The 17447-nt window shown below is 37.9% G+C and overlaps 1 protein-coding gene across 1 annotated transcript in view; it reads left to right on the forward strand.

The window, feature by feature from the left end:
• The window catches only part of NCKAP5 (NCK-associated protein 5), an 839167-nt gene that overhangs the window by 377729 nt on the left and 443991 nt on the right, over positions 1 to 17447 (forward strand). Inside the window, exon 4 of the mRNA XM_012650513.1 lies at positions 15654 to 15787. Coding sequence (XP_012505967.1) covers positions 15654 to 15787 — 134 coding nt within the window. The remainder of the gene's footprint in view (positions 1 to 15653; positions 15788 to 17447) is intronic.

Consider the following 17447-nt stretch of genomic DNA (forward strand, 5'->3'; position numbering starts at 1 on the left):
GACCCCTGAATACCTGTGGATGGGAAATAGAGTTATGTGCTTTAAGAATCTGGTGTTTGAGTGAAGTAGTATTGGAGGGAGGGAGTTACGCATGATGCATGTTGGGGCCAGTCTTCCGTGTGGCTGGCTGCTCGTGCCTCACATCTGCTGTGGATTCCCACTGGAAAGTTGTGCTAAGAGAATGAATCATGTGATGAACAAATAAGAGGAAGGCAAATGTCTCTAAAAGGCCAGGGAACTCACAGTTTACAGTGTGTAAAATGAAATTCCTAGATTAAAACATGCTTTATGTTTGGGTTCTAAAAGTACAACAACTTCATTAAAAAAAAAAAAGAAGAAGTAATGGTGCTATTTAAAATTGTTCTGGAACAGTAATCTCATGAAACACAGAGTCATCATTGTTTACATTTTGTGCCACCCCCTCCCTCCCATTTTATCTGGCTGCTGCTTTTTAATAACTTTATCACAGGAGAAGATGTAAATGTGAACATGAGCAGAATGGTTGCAGCGGTTTGAAACAGTAATAAAGGACAAAGGCATATTAATTGTTATTCTCAGAAAGCTTACGATTCAATAGCTGTCTAATTTAATAAAGTCTTGTTACAGTGGAATGATTCAGCTGTAAGAAGCTTGTAAAAATTGCAATAAGCACTGGAGTCAATGTGATCTCTTATAATTCTTGGGAGTGGTAGTTTTTCATGCTGTCCACTCAGGAAAGCTGCAATATGCTGCAGAGTTGTTTGTCAATGCCTGGGTTTATTTTTGTTAGAAGTATTGATTACAGAGTGAAAAACATTTAGTTTAACAGCAATCAATGGGTAACAGACAAAAGGACATCTGAAGTTTTGAAGTCTTTAAAATATGAACTAAATACACAGTCTGGGCAGTTAAGTAAAAGGCATGACTCGAGGGCTACACAAATTCTAGATTGCAAAAAATTGCAAACTTATTCCTCCTCTCCTAAGCCAACTCAGATGTTGTGAGGTAGAAGACTTAATGATTGGCCGTGCAGGAAAATTAACTTATTTAGCACACAGCAAATATAAAACCTTTGGTAGAAGAACGGAAAGAGAAATTTTCTGGTACAACCTGTCATCTACACACTAAAGGGCCTTACTGTAGACTCTGTGTTATTTGCTTTTAATGAGCGGTTAGATTTAAAAAATTTTATTTCAGCATCTTAGAAGATATGGTAGAAAAGCATTTAAAGGTGTCAGCATTAAATCTCATAGGCTTTTGAAGTATTCGAGAAAAACAAAATGTTAATCTGTATGACTAGTCATTTATTTGTACATATATTATTACCAGTATTCAAAATGATCCAGTGTTGAGATTAGTTTGACATGAAGTGGAGACCCTTGGGAGGTTATTGTTGAACTAAAGTAACTTGAATAATCTTTAACGCTAACTAACACTGACAGCAAGTGACTGCAGAGGCTATTCTCCCTCCAGTGGGAGGAACTAATCTATTCCTAATTGAGAATAAGAAGAAACACCGGCTAATGGTTTAACACCAAAGGGTAAAATGTAATTCTATGCATAACACAGAACTGGTGCCTTTGTACCAAGATGTAATCACACAGGGACAGATAAAAGATTTGTTCCTAGCACACTGACAAGCACAAATATTACATGATTTCCAGAACTGCCAAAAGGTTCATCTTTTTTGGAAAACAAACTTAATTTTTTCATTGTTGACAGTACCTACAATTTCATTAAGTTTGGGAGAAGTTGTATCAAATTGTTTTTGTTTCTCAACAATAAGGAGACAGTTTTCCAACCTCGTGGCTTCTGGGGAATGTATGCATTTTGGATAAAAGAAATACCACCTCCTGAAAAATGAAAGACTAGAGTTGATTCCTTTTTGTGTTGACTGGTAATCTTGATTAGGGGTAGAAAGACTATGGCCAAGCTATTCCTCTCACCACTCGTTTTTGTAAATAGTTTTGTTGGAATACATCCACACCCATTTGTCTGTCGTCTGTACCCGCTTTCATGCTGTGAGGATAGAATTGAGTGGTTGTGACGGAGACTGTATGGCATATAAAGCCTAAAATATTTATCATCTGGTCCCTTACAGAAAATGTTTGCCAACCCCTGCTCTAGGTATTTATGCTTTACTAGCTAATTGTTGAATATGTGATAATCATGGTCTAACCACATTATAGTGTTTCTTAATGGCCGAGACCATCTCTCTCTCTCTCTCTCTCTCTCTCTTTTTAGACCATCTCTTGAATCTCTTTTATACCCCACAGTCTCTAACAAGGTCCTGGAAAGAAAGAGGCTTAAATATAAAGTGTCACTGGTTTACTGGCTGAGGTAACAGTTTACTAGGCCAGGAAAGAAACTCCTTCATACTTGTAAAGGGAGGCAGTCAAGCTCTAGGTCCCTGGAATCAGATTGCCTGGACTCAAACCTTGGGCCTGCTGTTTACTTGCTGTGGCTTTAGTCTCATAATCTTAAAAAAAATCTGGTTGGGAATAGTGCCTATAGTGTAGTGTTGTTGCAGGGATTCGGTGGAGACTACATGAAAAGTGCTAGTACGCCCAGCCAGTGTTCATCATCGTCATTCTTATTTGTGACACTGGGAATAATCCTTTTTTCTTTCTCTCTCGTTTGCATTCACTTAATTTGTCTTGGAATTACTTTTGTGACTTCTCCGTGAATAAGGAGGTGCTCTTTAAATGTGTATAAATGTTTCTTTGTTTTACATGTCACTGTGGCTGCTGGCAGTAGGCATAGTTCACTGGCCATGTCTTGTTGAAGTGATGGGTCCTTTTTACGTAGAAAATAACTCATTGTGTTATCTCAGTTGTCTTTTTATTTATTCAATAACTGTCCATACATAGATTTCAGTACTATGAACCTTTTGACATTTGTGGATGCTTTTTAATTCCTCCTGGGCTAAAAGGTAAGAGCTGCTGCTCTAGGCATTTGCGTGCACATGGATTGCACACCTGTGTAATGGCACACCTGTGTAATGGCACACCTGTTCTGCTTGACAATGGTACTAAATGGCAGGTAATTCTAACTAATTGGAACTGTTCTTTTTTTTTTTTTTGGTACATGTTGAATCTGATTCTTTGGTCAAATCCTGGGAGTCTGAGTCTATATAAAAAACATACATTTGTGGAGTAATGTACTGATTTTATTTACCTGTAAAAGAGAAGAAGCCACATTTCAAAATATTCAAGGCCTGGTTAAAAAAAAAAAAAACAACCTTAGTTTTTAATATTGTTGCTTTCTGAAGAAAGAGGCAAAATTTTCTGGGAAGATATTTAAAGACACTAATATAAAAATGATTAAAATATTTTATGATCTTGCCAATCACTTTTCCATCTTCATACAGGGGTTTAATTTTGAGCTTATATATTTATATTGCAAAAGAAAGTAATTTATAAATGTGGATGAAAATTTTATATATAAATCTTACTGGGCCAGATGCAAAATTCCATCAAACTTATGAAAATCTGTGGTTCCGTCAGCTGCCTGGAAAGAGAGACTTCGAAGAGGAGCTCTGATCTCCCCTGTGCTCAGCGACAAAGACTTAGGGTGGGCTGCATCACCCGGGACAAATTGGCACCTTTTAGGACCTCAGTTGGGTTTGGTGATCTAAAGTACCTTTCCAAGTTGAAAAACTTCCATCTCCCTTTGATTGCAAGACCTAGAGAGAGGCACAGATATTAATGTGTCCGTGTGGAAAAATAGCTCTGACTGTGTTCAGTCAAGTCTGACAAAGCCTTCCAGGAGAGACCACTTCTGAATTAGAGAGGGCTAAACATTCAGCCAAGAGTGGAAACTGGGGAGAAGCCAAGAGATTACAAAAAGGGCACCTGAGAACACAATTTCTGACACTCGCTTAAAGTGCACACAAAAGACTTGTAGGTATGATGCAGGCGTTTCCACTGTGAGCTTTTCTATACCCAGCCACGTGTCGGACAGATACTCTGTTAGTGCTAACTGTGGTCTGCATTGGCCTGTTTTTCATGAAGAGTATTTGTTCCGTGTGGGACCATGTTTCCCACTTGCTCCCTTGTGACTGTCTGCTACTCAGAAATGGAGATTATCTATCCTGATGTTCTCTTCCACTTATGTGATTAATCAAGGGTTAAGTGTACTTTTAAAAGAGGCATTTGGATTATCTTTTAGGGTATACATTTTCCCTTTCTATGGATTAGCTGTATTCACTCAGCTCATTTATAGGTCTTTAATGATTTCCTCATAAAAATGATATTTCTGTTTAACCTTACCTCCTAGAAATAACGTAAACTCTAATTATTCAATATGTAATGCTTTCAGTTTCTTGTAACTTAGGTAATTGTATGAAATAAAATACTAAAGCATTGAAACAAAGCTTTTGATTAGTTCCACATTGATCTTTTAAATATTCTAGCGGACCTTTTAATGGCATGGTAAAATGTAAAAGTTTACATTTGCTAACAAGGATAAGGCAGACTGCTAAAAATCCTGTTGTGTGTGTGTGTTTTTTTTAATCTTCAGGTTTCTAATGTAGTCTAGTATCGTAAAATGACGGAAGGCTGTGAAAAAATCAATCCAGGTGTTCTCAGGGCTTTGTTTAAAGAAATATTTGTGTTTAGAGAAAGTGTCCACAATGAAATGGGAAGTATAAATGCATTCGAAATGAATAAAAGGTATTTAATAATTACTGAGGTCCTGGAAGGCCTTTCTCTGCCAGATTTAAAACAAAACTTCAGTAGTACCTTGTACAATCTGTTGTTGACATTATAATTATTCTCCTATTTTAGAGGAGTGAATTATCATAGCAAATACTCTAATTTCCCATACACATAATTATACTCATTCACTGAAGAAAGACAGGGATATAAGGATTCCAGCGACAGGAAGAAAGGATGCTTAGTCTGAATAGGTTTCTTTTCGTTCCACAATTCTATAAAATCTAGTAGGATGAACAAAAAGAACAGTAAAACGTACTATCCTAAAAAATAGAATTATAAATGCATTGTAAGAAAGCCACTGTAAATCCTCTAAGAAATGAAAATTTTAACTTAATAATTACTGAGTGAAAATGACTCTGTTGTAGAACCCCAAATTCAGGCTAGTGTACCCTATGCTCAGAGAAAGCCAAACACTATGAGACTGGTGCTTGGAGACAGAGAAAGTTTGATTTGATTTGATTTGGCCAAAGCGAGAAGATAGGAAAACAGTCTCTCAGGTTTTTCTTGTCACAGAGATAGGGCAGCAAGCTTTTACGCGAGGTGGGGAGTGAGGTGGGGGAAGTCTGTGCTGCTTCAGTCTCAGATGGCATCTTGAGCAGCCAGACTTCTGAGTGTCAGCAGCTCCTTTGCTCAAAGGCATTCATTCATTCCTTCTGCAAAACAGTCATGGATTCTTCTCATGACCCTGGAGTCAGCTCCTCCTGCTTAACAAAGAAACAGTGCATTCCGAGTTAGTAATGCTGTGAGAGCGAGGGGTGCTGGGCAGAAAGCAAGCCGTTAGTGAGTGCCAACAACCAAGGGCCCAGTCAGTTGTACATTGTTTCAGTCATTAAACATGCCTTGGCATGAAAATCTCAAGGGGCCCTGCTGCAAGTCATCAGGTGAGAGATTGGAATATGAAGTTGCGATTGCGATCTCTGGGCTGTTGGGGGAAGGCAGTGGCGACACAGAAAATGATAGAGTGAAACGTATCTGTGGAGGGTTTAAACCAAAGGAAATGTCATCACATTATCCTGAGTCAGGATTAAGACTGAAAGTTGTTACTGACAGAAACTTTACAACCTAGAACTGGATGCCAACTCAGGTCGTGGGAGGTCAAGAGGCTTTTTGTTGAGCTTAACTCAACAAATATTTACTGAATGCTTCTAGAATGCTCAGCAGTGTGCTGATATTCTGTGTTATTTTGTTACCAAGTACAAGGCCTAACTTCTGCCTAACGTGTGCTCTTTGAAGAGATTGGGATAATATACATATGAAATGCATAGCAAAGGATATGACATCGTATAATTTTAAAAAAGCTAAGTTGAATATTAAAAGCACCAACATGTGGAATAAACCGTAAATTACGTAGGCAGCAAAGGAAGAGAGACTTCAGAGTTGAGAAGGCAGAGCGAGTGTTCACCTTGGTGGGAAACGTAGCTGAAGTTCAAGATGGAATGTAGTAGAGAGAGAACGAAAGATCTTGGAGCCTTCTCTAAAAAGGAGCAAAGAGAGACACATAGTGACTCAAAGTTTGGAATGGAAACTTAGCTAGAGAATTCATTTGTTCTTCACTGGTCATTGTGGAGTACAGACAGGGAACAAAGAATGGAAGTGAAATGGGGCATAAATAAACCTATAGCTACTCTAAGGGCACATAGATGGTTCATGGTAGAGAGCTGGAAGTAAAAATTGCTTAAAAAAAAAAAAGAAAAAAACCCTCAAATGTTGTCCCTTCTTTGTGTGGAATATACTGTCTCCACAGAAAAGAATATTTAAGATTTCAATCAAGCTTGAAGGCGCTTAATAAAATCAACTTCTGGAAACTTCCAAGGGGATAGAATAATTAATAGCTACTGTTAATTGTGATCAATTAACATGACAACAGAGAAAGATCTGTGACCAGGGAAGAAGAATGAGTCATTGACTTCTTAGAAAAGAGCCCATTGGTGGAGTAAATGGAGCTGTTTTCCAAGTCAAGTGGAGAATTGAGCCTTTTAACTAAATAAACTCAAGGGAAAGATTGGGGGCGGGGGAGAAGTATGTCTGAATTAGGCAGTTCACTATTGATACCAAGCTTACTAACTACCTTGGCTGATTACTTAATGTCTTATTAATACTTTCCTTGATGGCCTCTGTATTCATCAGATATTCAAATACTTGGGAGGAAATAGTTTTCTGAGAAGCTTGTGGAAGGCAGAAAACCCCGGTGGCAAGGCCTTTTCCAACCCAAGGAAACTTGCTAATGAATGACAGTAATAAAAAAAAGAGACAGTTACCTCCTGTTCCTCTCATGGTAGTATCTCACTACCATTGAGTTCACACTGAGGACAAATTATCTTGCTCAAACATCATCTCAATTCTGTCATTCTCCTCAAAATCTAGTGATACCCACCCTCATTGTTTGGGAACTAAATTACACCTAATGCCTTGGAGTCTCAGTTTCGCCACTTCTCTCACCAGTTGTGTCATGTCCAATGTCGTCATTTTATCCTTGCCCGCCTTGCTTTACTCGAGCCAACAAAACCGTGCCTTTGCATCTTAAATCTTCACCCACTTAACTATCCAAAACAACGATGCCAGTCACCTTCACTACTGTCAAATGAAATTCATACTCTGGTTAACCCCCAACATAGTGTACACCACCCCCATCTCATAGACACTGTATTTCATCTCATTGTAGCCCTCCTATCATTAATAATGATTGCTTACATTTTTCTTGATATGGTTGTGGCTAATTGCATGGCTACATAAGATGTAAGAGTTGGGAGGGACCTTAGCATTTGATTCAGTTTAGAATCTTTGAGATGGAGAGCACCCCTCTGATGATTAGGAGAGATATAAGATGGAAATAAAGATTTTATTACTTAAAGGCCCTGAGGGTACATGGCATACCTGGCGGCCACACATATGGAGGTCAGGGAGCACGTGGGGAGAGAGACCCATGGGCCAGTGCCTCTATTGGGGTCTAGGGCATTATCCAAACAGGTTTCTTGTGGGGAGTTTTAGTTGGTGAGTTTAGAGCAAGCAGGTAGGAGTTCCAGGTGGTCACATCATGACTGAGAGGTGGTCACTGCAGCATGCATGTGCAGTCCATGCAGGCTGGAGGGTCAGCAGGGCCAGTCAAGCAGGGTGCATCTAGCTGTCCCCTACAGAAGTGGTCACAGGGAGCAGTCGTATATGGCAAATGTCTGGATCAACCACATTGAGGAACTGGGGATGGGGGAGTGTGGAACTGGTAAGTGTGTCAGGGATGACTGAGCCCTGCTTCTGGTATGAGAAAGTCCAACTTATATTTAAATGGATGCCAAGGCAACATAAAATTAGAAGAACTCACTATATCATTTTATTATTATTTTGTTTTCACTATAGCATTTTAGAAGTAGAGATCTGGAGATGGTAAGTATATTTCCCAAGGTCACATAGCAAGTTAATGGGAAGACCAAAATGCGAGCCCAGACTATTAGCCTCATGCCTTCTCTCTCATGGGAATCATGATGTGAAAATGAAGACACTTAAACTGATGAAAAATGTGAGAAGTCGATCAATATTATAACTGTCCTCCTATTTTTCAGATGTATGACGTTATTAAAATCAAAACTGCGTTACCTTTATGTTGTGAATACAGCATTACCATTTTATTCTTCATTTGTAGCCCTAGTTGATAAATAATATAAAACCAACTTAATTTTCTCTTTGTAGGATATCATAATCTGTTACAATTTTTTCTACCATGCCTTCACAATGCATGTCAATCTTGACATGGCCAAACCCTCATTTTATCTTGCTTTTCTTCATAGCCAACCCTGAAAATATCTCTCAGAAAGTCCACGTGTGTCCCTTTGCTAAGTAATAAATACATACATAATCATTGTCTAAGAACATTCAGTCATATGGGGAGATTCACCTGTGTCACTACTGTATCGAGCTCCTGTCCAGCATCGAGGACATTTTGAGATCTGTCCAAGTGCCTATCTGTCTTTCTCACCCTTGAAATTTCTCCCCTCCACCCCCGCCCCTTGTCCTCTTCTGTATTTCTGTCTTTCACCCTTTTCTCTCGTCTCTCACTTTTTTTTTAACCAAACTCTGCATTTTTTTTTTTTTTAGTTAGAATAAAAGCTTTGTCTCTCTTGGGTGATGTTATCAGCACTGCAGAGATTCACTGGGCTGTTTCTATCCTTGCATCTCAAAATCTGATTCTGATTCTTCTGTTACAGCCAACAGTACAGGCTTTAAAAAAATCAATTCTTAAGTTCCTTATCTGTTTCTCTGCTTCTAGGATGACTGAATCTTTCATAACTAATGGGGATATTGAATTCAGAGAGCTTTATGGGGAAAATATGTTGCAATATGTGTGAAAAATAAAAATGAGGCTGCAGTTAGATATAACAACTATAGCTTAATTTAGATCCATTTTATATTGGCTTGACAGAAATTGGTTAATAGAATTTTCCCATTAAAAACTAGTTTTCATGAAAAGATTAATTTTTCTGCTGGTATGTTTGGCTTATGGACTATAGAACAAAAAAATCAATTGTCAGTTTTGGATTCTCAATAGATATCAGTAGAATTAGAAGAGTTATTCTGGGTCTCTGTAATTCTTAAAATGTTTCTGTTTACCTTGGATGTAGATTAAACACATGGAGATATCTGTGACTGGGCACCAATTAATGAGAAAATCTAAGCAGATTTCAAAGTTCTAAATCGAGTATTGGTTCTTAATGCCATACTTTGTATGCCTATCATTGAAGTAAACATACTCATCTTTTCTAGGAGTTTGTTTAACTTAAAATCCCCATTTGATAATGGCTAGCTTGTTTGTCAGAGTCCATATTTCTTGAATGAGCTCATATGCTTATTCCATCAATACTCAGGAATATCATTTCATCCTTATGGCCTTCTCTAATGGCCTCCATTCTTTACTCAAAATGGTTAAGATGCTCTTATTATCCAAGAGTATTGTTTTTCCCGTGAGTCTCATCATAAAGTATTATTCAACAAGAATGTTATTACAAGAATATTATCACTTGAACACAATACAGGAAATCTTTTGAAACAAACATATAGTAAATACCCTTATATTGTCAAATAACTCTCAAGTATCAAGTTGGCACAGGACATCTCTGGATGAGTTGACGTCTTGCGATGTTCACTAAGCAGGACGCATGTAGAGTGCTTTGTGCATATGTGGGAGGTGCCTCTCTTGTCGTGGCTGATGTTTCACTTAATACCTCATCACGCATGGTGCTAGAATGTCTGCACAAAATGAAGAAAATTCCTCTTTCTTTTCCAAATTCTTTGAATCTTCTTTAACTTTGGGACAATTATCACCCACTGATGGAAGGAGAATCACCAACTGCAATTAGACCTAGGATAGAGGTACTTTTTGACTTTTTATTTTTGAAATGAAGTATTAATATTTTAATTTCCTCCTCAAGTTTTGCACACCATACATTAAGCCATCTGTTTGAAATCATACTAGGTAATGGGATTAAAAAGTAAAATATCTTTTAAGGAAGGCTAAACATAGTGTTATAACATAGTGTTATATTTTATATGGCATCTGCGATTAAGTTAGTCTCGCCATTCTTACATCAGAATCATATTTAAAATGTATTTTCCCTCAATATTAATGTATGATCTGCTCAAACACACATTTTGAACTTTTTGAAAGAGATATGTAATTGCAATGTTTCTTTAACATGTAGTAATCATTAAAGACTAAAATTTTTACAGAATTTATCAAAAGTAGCTAAATTATATTAGACAATATAAACCTTGTCATTCCAGTTAGCCATATCCTATTTTTACAGGGGACTTTCGAATCTTAAAGTGCTTTACCATACATTATTTTGCTCCTTCCTCACAGTGATGCTATGAGATTGGCTTGGAAGATGGAACTCTCCCCAATAAACAGAGGAAACTGGCTTAATACAGTTAAATTTTAAATTAAGTGGCTTATCCAAAAACTACTTGCCTAGTAAGTGGTGCAGTTCAAACTAAAAGCCGGTAGCATTATTTAATTTAAATATTTTAAATACTTAAATATTTATTTATTTAAGTATTTTCCCATTCTGAAACTTAGCCTCTTGATTCAGTTCTTTCTCCACACAGTAGTCAGAATGATCTTTGCAAAATCTTAGTCAGATCATATCACTCACTTGATTGAACCTTGGTAATGAGTTGCCATTTTACTCAGGATACAATGCTAAATCCAGCATGTGATGTTCATGGCCTTCCATGGTCTAGCTCTTGTTCCTTTCCATCTATATCTTATGCCACTCCTGTCCCCTCTCTCTCCAGGCCGCAGCCACACTGGGATTCTCTTCTTCCATCCTTCATGTGACAATGGGCTTCCCACTTGCTGGTTGCTCTGCCCAGAGTGCTGGTTTCCTCCCTTCACCTGATAACACCTGGACACCACAGGGGTCTCAGTGTAAATGTTACTTCCTCAGAGAAGCCTTTCCCTGACCCACCAAACAAAATCAGTTCCTCTTGTTGTCATCTTTCAGCAAAGCCTTAATTAACCATCAGTTTATACTGATTTGTCTGTGTGATGGTTTGTTTAGCACCTGCCCTCTCCACTAGTGTGTAAGTCTAATGAAGTCAGGAACCGTGCCTGTTTGGCTCATTGCTAGTCTCCAGCTCTAGTCCAGTAGCTGTTCAATAAGCGTTTGTGGGCTGAGTGAATCCGTGAATCCATGTTGATGGTAAATAGTTCTTTTTCCAAGCATAGTTGTGTTAAATTAGGAAATAATCAGAATTTATATAGATTTTTCTCCATTTCCTGGGAACATGCATATAGAAATGAACTTTTGATATTTGAATAATTTAAGCAAGTCTTAGAAAATTGTCAGGAGAAGAGTTAAAAAAAAAAGTATCCAGGGAAACTGTGGAATCTCCTTCCTTGAGGTTTAATCAGAGGATAGCTCAGTTAAGTCTAAGGTAGTGTAAGCTCTGTTGCTAAAAGAAGGCTCTAAGATATAGATAAGATCATTCTGTAGAACACAGACCTGGATTAAACATACCTTTCTTTTGGTTTGGATGTTTGATTCTTTGTCTAGGACTCAACTCTTTGCTTGTGCCCAAATAGGAAAAGTAATTTGGAATTCTATTCTTGACTCTGACTTCTTTTTTTCCACCATGATATATAATCACTCCTGTTATAACATATGTGTTCCTAAAAATCATTGCACTCTGCAGAAACACACAATAGAAACCACAGGGCTTAGGGCCTATAGAAATGGGACTGGGGGCACAATACCCAAAACTTTGTCAGTGACACATTCAAGAGAAAAGATAGGAACCTAATAAAAATGGTAGCTAAGACTTACGTGTATTAAATGGTTAAGAAATACATAAATGCTACAATAAAATGGTACTTTACCTCAAAAAGATCTGCAGTTTCTTGTGGAAGTGGACATCAAAAGAGGTGCAGCTTGTAAGTTATTGCGAAGTGGTAGAAAGGAACGCTGTCTGAAATCCTGAAATCAGAGGGGAAGCTGTAACACCCAATGGGTGGGTTTGGTTCCTAACGCACATGGTGGACTGAGGTATATTTGAAAGGTGTGTGTTTTGTGTGTGTCTATGCGGCTTGGTTCAGCTAGGTGCAGTTTTCTGCGTTCACCCAGGTTTTCTCATGAATGGGATCAGACATAAGCTAACATAAGATTTGTTTCATGCTCAAATTCTTTCCTAATATATCATTTGCATTGGAACAAATTTTCACTTTAAAAATGAGTGTCGTAGCAGAACTGATAGTAGTAGGGAAAAAAGGTGGTGGGGGTGTTGGTGCTCAGGGTCAGGAAAACTTAGTTCTGGTTCCGGAGCTGCCATTTCTAACAAGTGGAACCTCAGCAAGCTTCCTGCTTCCCTCCCTCCCTCCCTTCCTCCCTTCCTCCCTTCCCTCCTCTCACTTTATCTTTAAATGGAGGTGGTAATAAACAACATTGCCGAGTGACTCTGAGAACTAGCTACCGTAATGAAGGTGGAAACATTTTGTTAAATGTAAAATGCTCTCAAATTTAAGATGTTTCTTGCAGAGCTTGCTTATTTTAGAGTTAGAGACAGCAGCTCAAGAACATAGAGTTGAAAGTTAACCCACTCACAGCTTTTGTGCAGAAAAATACACAAACCTACTTTTTGACTAAGAGCAAAGCTCATGTCTATAGAGGGAAAGAAGAAAGTATGAGTGGCCAGGTTTCCTGTGAACATGTGTGTAATGTCACTCCTTTGACTCAGCCCATGGGCCATTGTTTGTGTTGCCCGTGCAGCGATTTAAGTGCAATGGTTGGAGAAGCCAATGAGCAGAAAGGACAGAGGTGATCTTGCTACATGAAGGTGGGAGGAAAAGAAGGGTGGTGGACAAGGAGTTTTGAAAAACACTATGAGACCTTTCCTAAGAGCTCAAGCCAGCCCAGCCCAGTGGTTCTATGGGAAGAGAGAGGTGGCTCTAGAAATTTGGCCCTGTCAGATCCGTAACTTGGTTTCCTGTGACATTGTCTTTTACTTTCTCACCAACCATTCTCATTCCTTTTTACTCTCCCTGCTGTGAAAGATCCAGAGGAAACCTGTAGGAAAAAATCAAAATCACTTTGGGAGTAAATCAATTTATACCCAGGATATAACTAATCCCAAAGAAATCTATCTAATCTACTGTTATCATCTCTTTCCACTTTTAGCCATGTTTTAGCTAATACGAAAACAAACAAAAAAAAAAACCCTAACCAACCTACTGATAGCATCTCTTCCTACTCTTTCTACTTTTAGCCATGTTTTTTAATTTGGGTAAAAAACTTTTCCATATTTGGAAAATAGGTGTGGATTATTGTCAAGCTTTGATGGATTAATTGAAACACACACCATTTGAAGGGAATATATTTTGGTAAACTTTTGCCCTCATAATCTTAATTCCATAGAACTTTCTCTGTATTAGGAGGGTGGTTTTTTGTGCTTTTTTTTTTTTCATGTTTGAAAAGGTATCTATAAATTGAACAGAAAGGATTATTCATGTGAAAAAGTTTCTCATGGGATTTGGGGAAATTTTCAATGTAGCAGTGAGTGAATCTATGTAAGATTCTTTACTTTTGAAGAAAGGAGGGTTGCTATTCTCTCTGCAAACACTTCACATTCTTCATAGAACGTGCTTTTGAACTGTATAATGTATGCCTTTTTCCTTTGCCTGTTTATGGAATCAAAGCTCAATTTTCCAAATTCTGTAACATACAGGTGACTTGGCCATGTTCCTTGTAGTCCAGTGAATCTATACAGAGAGGAATGTTGATTATGTGTAATAACTAAGCAATGAGGTTTTTTTAAATTGTGGTAAAATATAATGTAAAATTTGCCATTTTAATTATTTCTACAGAGAGTTGACTTTAATTAGCACATTTCTCCTCCATAACCACATTTTTCTTCCTTTTCGAATCTTCCAGGATGTCACTTTTCAAAATAACAGAATATAGATTTGATTTTACTTTTTCTGATTTCAATAAAAGTAACTGACTATGGAGGTTAAAAATGGACCATCAAAGAGTTAGGCCTGACTTAGCAAAAGGCCAGCTCCAGAATCAATAAGCATATATATTTCCAGTACCAATATGTATTGGGTAATGTGCTAAAAATACGTTTGTACATAAAATGTAGTCCTAATCTTGAACAAGTGTTTATCCATTGGAGAATTATGATAAATACACATGAAAAACAACAATAGAAAAAAGTAAGGACCTAAACGGCAGCAGAGATAGTAGGTGCTGTTGGAACTCAGGGAAGGGAGAGAATGACAGCGTGGTGAGGGGTAAGTTTTAGAGGACATGGCTTAAAGCTGAGCCAGGGAGGAGTCCTAGGCTTTCCATAGAGAGACCCAGAGAGATTTTTATGCAGGAACAACAGCATGGTCAAAGGTGCAGAAGCAGGGGGATGTGTAAGTACTTTCAGAGGATTAGGATTCATTTCTAGATTGTTATCTAATGTTTCCTTCATTGTCCTCAGGATGCCTTTTTTCCAGTGAGTTAGAAATGGAGAAAATTTGTCTTTGTTATCACTTGCTGTGAATATGGCCCATGCAATTTCAAGATAGAGGTCTTGCTTCTTTTCTTTTCCTTTATGAATGCATGACCCTCGTGATTAGGCATTGCATCTTTGGTTTTCACCATATAATATACATCCTACATGCAAAGTAATTAGTTTAGTAGCGGCAATAATCCTAACAGCATGGCATCCTTAAGAAAAAAGACAATAGCAACAATAAAACAAAAAAGACATCAGTGTAACTGACTCAGTATTATCAAGAGGATCTGAGCAGTGTGCTTTTCACTAGTTCCAGGAATGAGTTTGTGCTGGACCCTCTATTCTGGATCTTCCAGGCCCTGTTTCAATCCTTGATGCCCAGTTGTAAGATGAGTTAGTGTTTTAGCATTATAAAAACAGTGATTTGGCCTATTTTTATCTCTGAAAACCTAACTGGACAAAATGAAAACAAATTCTTTAGCTTTATTTTTATCAGCACCATGTTCTAATTAGCTTGAAATTCTTGGTTCTTCTACAAAAACAATAATGTTCCCTTTAAAGCATATACCAGAGATGGAAGAGATGAAATAATTCTGAATAGTTAATAATGATATTATTATTATTATCTGACTTACTATGCTGTTGATACTTTGCATCTTTGGGTCATAGTTCTTCACCGAAAGCCACCTGGGTTAGTAGAAATTATTCAATTATTAGAATCAAGTCAGACAGGACTCAAAAGTTTGTTACCCTCTGGTCTATTGGCCTTGCACACTTTACTTAGATATCTCTGATTCTTGGTTTCCTTGTTTATGACAAGAGATTAATAAGAGAACCTACTTCATGGGGTTGTTATAAGGATAAAATTAATATATATGAAGTTCAAGTTAGCACTTAGTAACAAACAGCTGTAACTTATTCTTTTTGTCATAAACACTTTAAACGTCATTCTCTTTGTGCCTCTCATAGCATGAGAAGCTGATACATGAACTGGAAGAGGAGAGACACTTACGTCTTCAAAGTGAGAAGCGGTTGCAGGAGGTGACCCTAGAGTCTGAGCGCAACAGAATTCAGATGCGTGGCCTGCAGCAGCAGTTCTCCAGGTATGGTTCATAGCTGAGCCTGTTTGCTTTCTGAGTTGCCTCCCTCCCTGCACCAGTAACACGTTGGATTGAACGTCCCTTCTGCAATTTCTGTTGAGTTTGAAGAGCTAATTTCCCAACAGTTTATACCTTCTGTTCTGGCCAAGTTATCCTATTGCATTTGGACCAGTTTTCTGAAACTTGGTGTTTGCACCTGAGATAGTCTGGGCTTTATTGAAGCTGGTTTTCTCTTCTTCCCTGATGGCTTCCCAAGGGGTCTTTCAGTGAACTGTGTGGCTTTGTGGCCTGTAGGCATGTCCTACGAAAGGCCAGCCAGGAGGATGAGATTTCCCTGATCATTACAATCCTGTTTTAAGACAAGTGTGAATCTAATCATTTAGTAACCTCTTACTCATTACTAGAGGACTAGTAAAAAAAAAAATCAGTGAGTCCTTTCCTTTAAAAAGACATCATTACAGTTTGAAAGGTATGATTCTGAAAACGTAGCTCTTCTTAGATTTAATCCCAGCAGAGTCTTTCAACTTCCAATGATAGTTAATATGGGGCCAGGTGACAGCTCAACCTATTAGGCTAAAATCTGTTCAGTTCCATGGGGTGGGGAGGGGGAAACCCACAAACTTGTGCATTTACAGTCCTGGAACCAAATATAGGCACTTTGTGAGGGACAGTCTGCTTTCATTTCTATACTTCACCGTTTACAAAAGCAGGAAAATAATTTGTTTCCTTTTTCTCTCATAAGGTTATCTCAGGTGATATCATATTCGAGAAGTTGCCCTAAAATCTTCATGAGCAAACTGTGTAGATCTTGTCTTTATCACTGGGATTTGGTAACTATATGACTGGTGATGGATAATATAGCTTCCTCATTATGAAGCTTTTATAATATTAGCTTAAATTTTAGATGTTTTGTGTGGAGGACCAAAGTTTAGCTTCCGGATTTTATACCTCATTGTGGCTAATAGCATGCATGCTTGCAACTTTGGTTTAGGGGCTTCTTGGAGGAACGGGGCAGGAAGGATGGATGACTCCTGTGTGCTCAGCATCATAATTTAATGCCCTGTCCTCCAGCCCATGATAATACCCAGGTGCTACAGAAATGCACCAATCAATACTTTAACAAATGCATGTCCCACCCCTCATAGGCTATTACTTATACCACCTTATGCTCAATTTTTCATTGAGTTTGATGGCAACTCTCACTTTATGTCTCTCAACCAATTTGAAATAATAGGTCCCCCCTCCAAAGTGACTTTAAAACAAGCACTACTTTGTAATACTTGCTGTTTTAATGACATAGGAAAGTAGAAAGCATATCTTGCTTTCCTTGCACTGTGTAATTGAGATGTCTCTAATTCAAGCTATTGATTTACATGGTGTGAGACACATGGCACAGTAAATTATTTTCATATGATGCCAGGTCATCTGCTGTAAATCAAATGACAATCCCATATAGATTTGAGTTACACAAGAGTCAGGACTACATCCTAGGCTGAAAGAGAAGATAATTATATGTACAATAAATAGTGGTTGGTTTTTACATACTGCTTTTGTGAGGGCTTTTTTTTACATTATAATCAGTTTTCTTATGTAAGGCTTCATTGAAACTGAAAGGTTCAAGTCCAATTACAGCCAGACAACGAATGTAAATCAGCAAAGATGG

Source organism: Propithecus coquereli, unplaced genomic scaffold (genome assembly GCF_000956105.1).
Source record: "Propithecus coquereli isolate 6110/MARCELLA unplaced genomic scaffold, Pcoq_1.0 Scaffold33, whole genome shotgun sequence".
NCBI classification, from domain to species: Eukaryota; Metazoa; Chordata; class Mammalia; order Primates; family Indriidae; genus Propithecus; species Propithecus coquereli.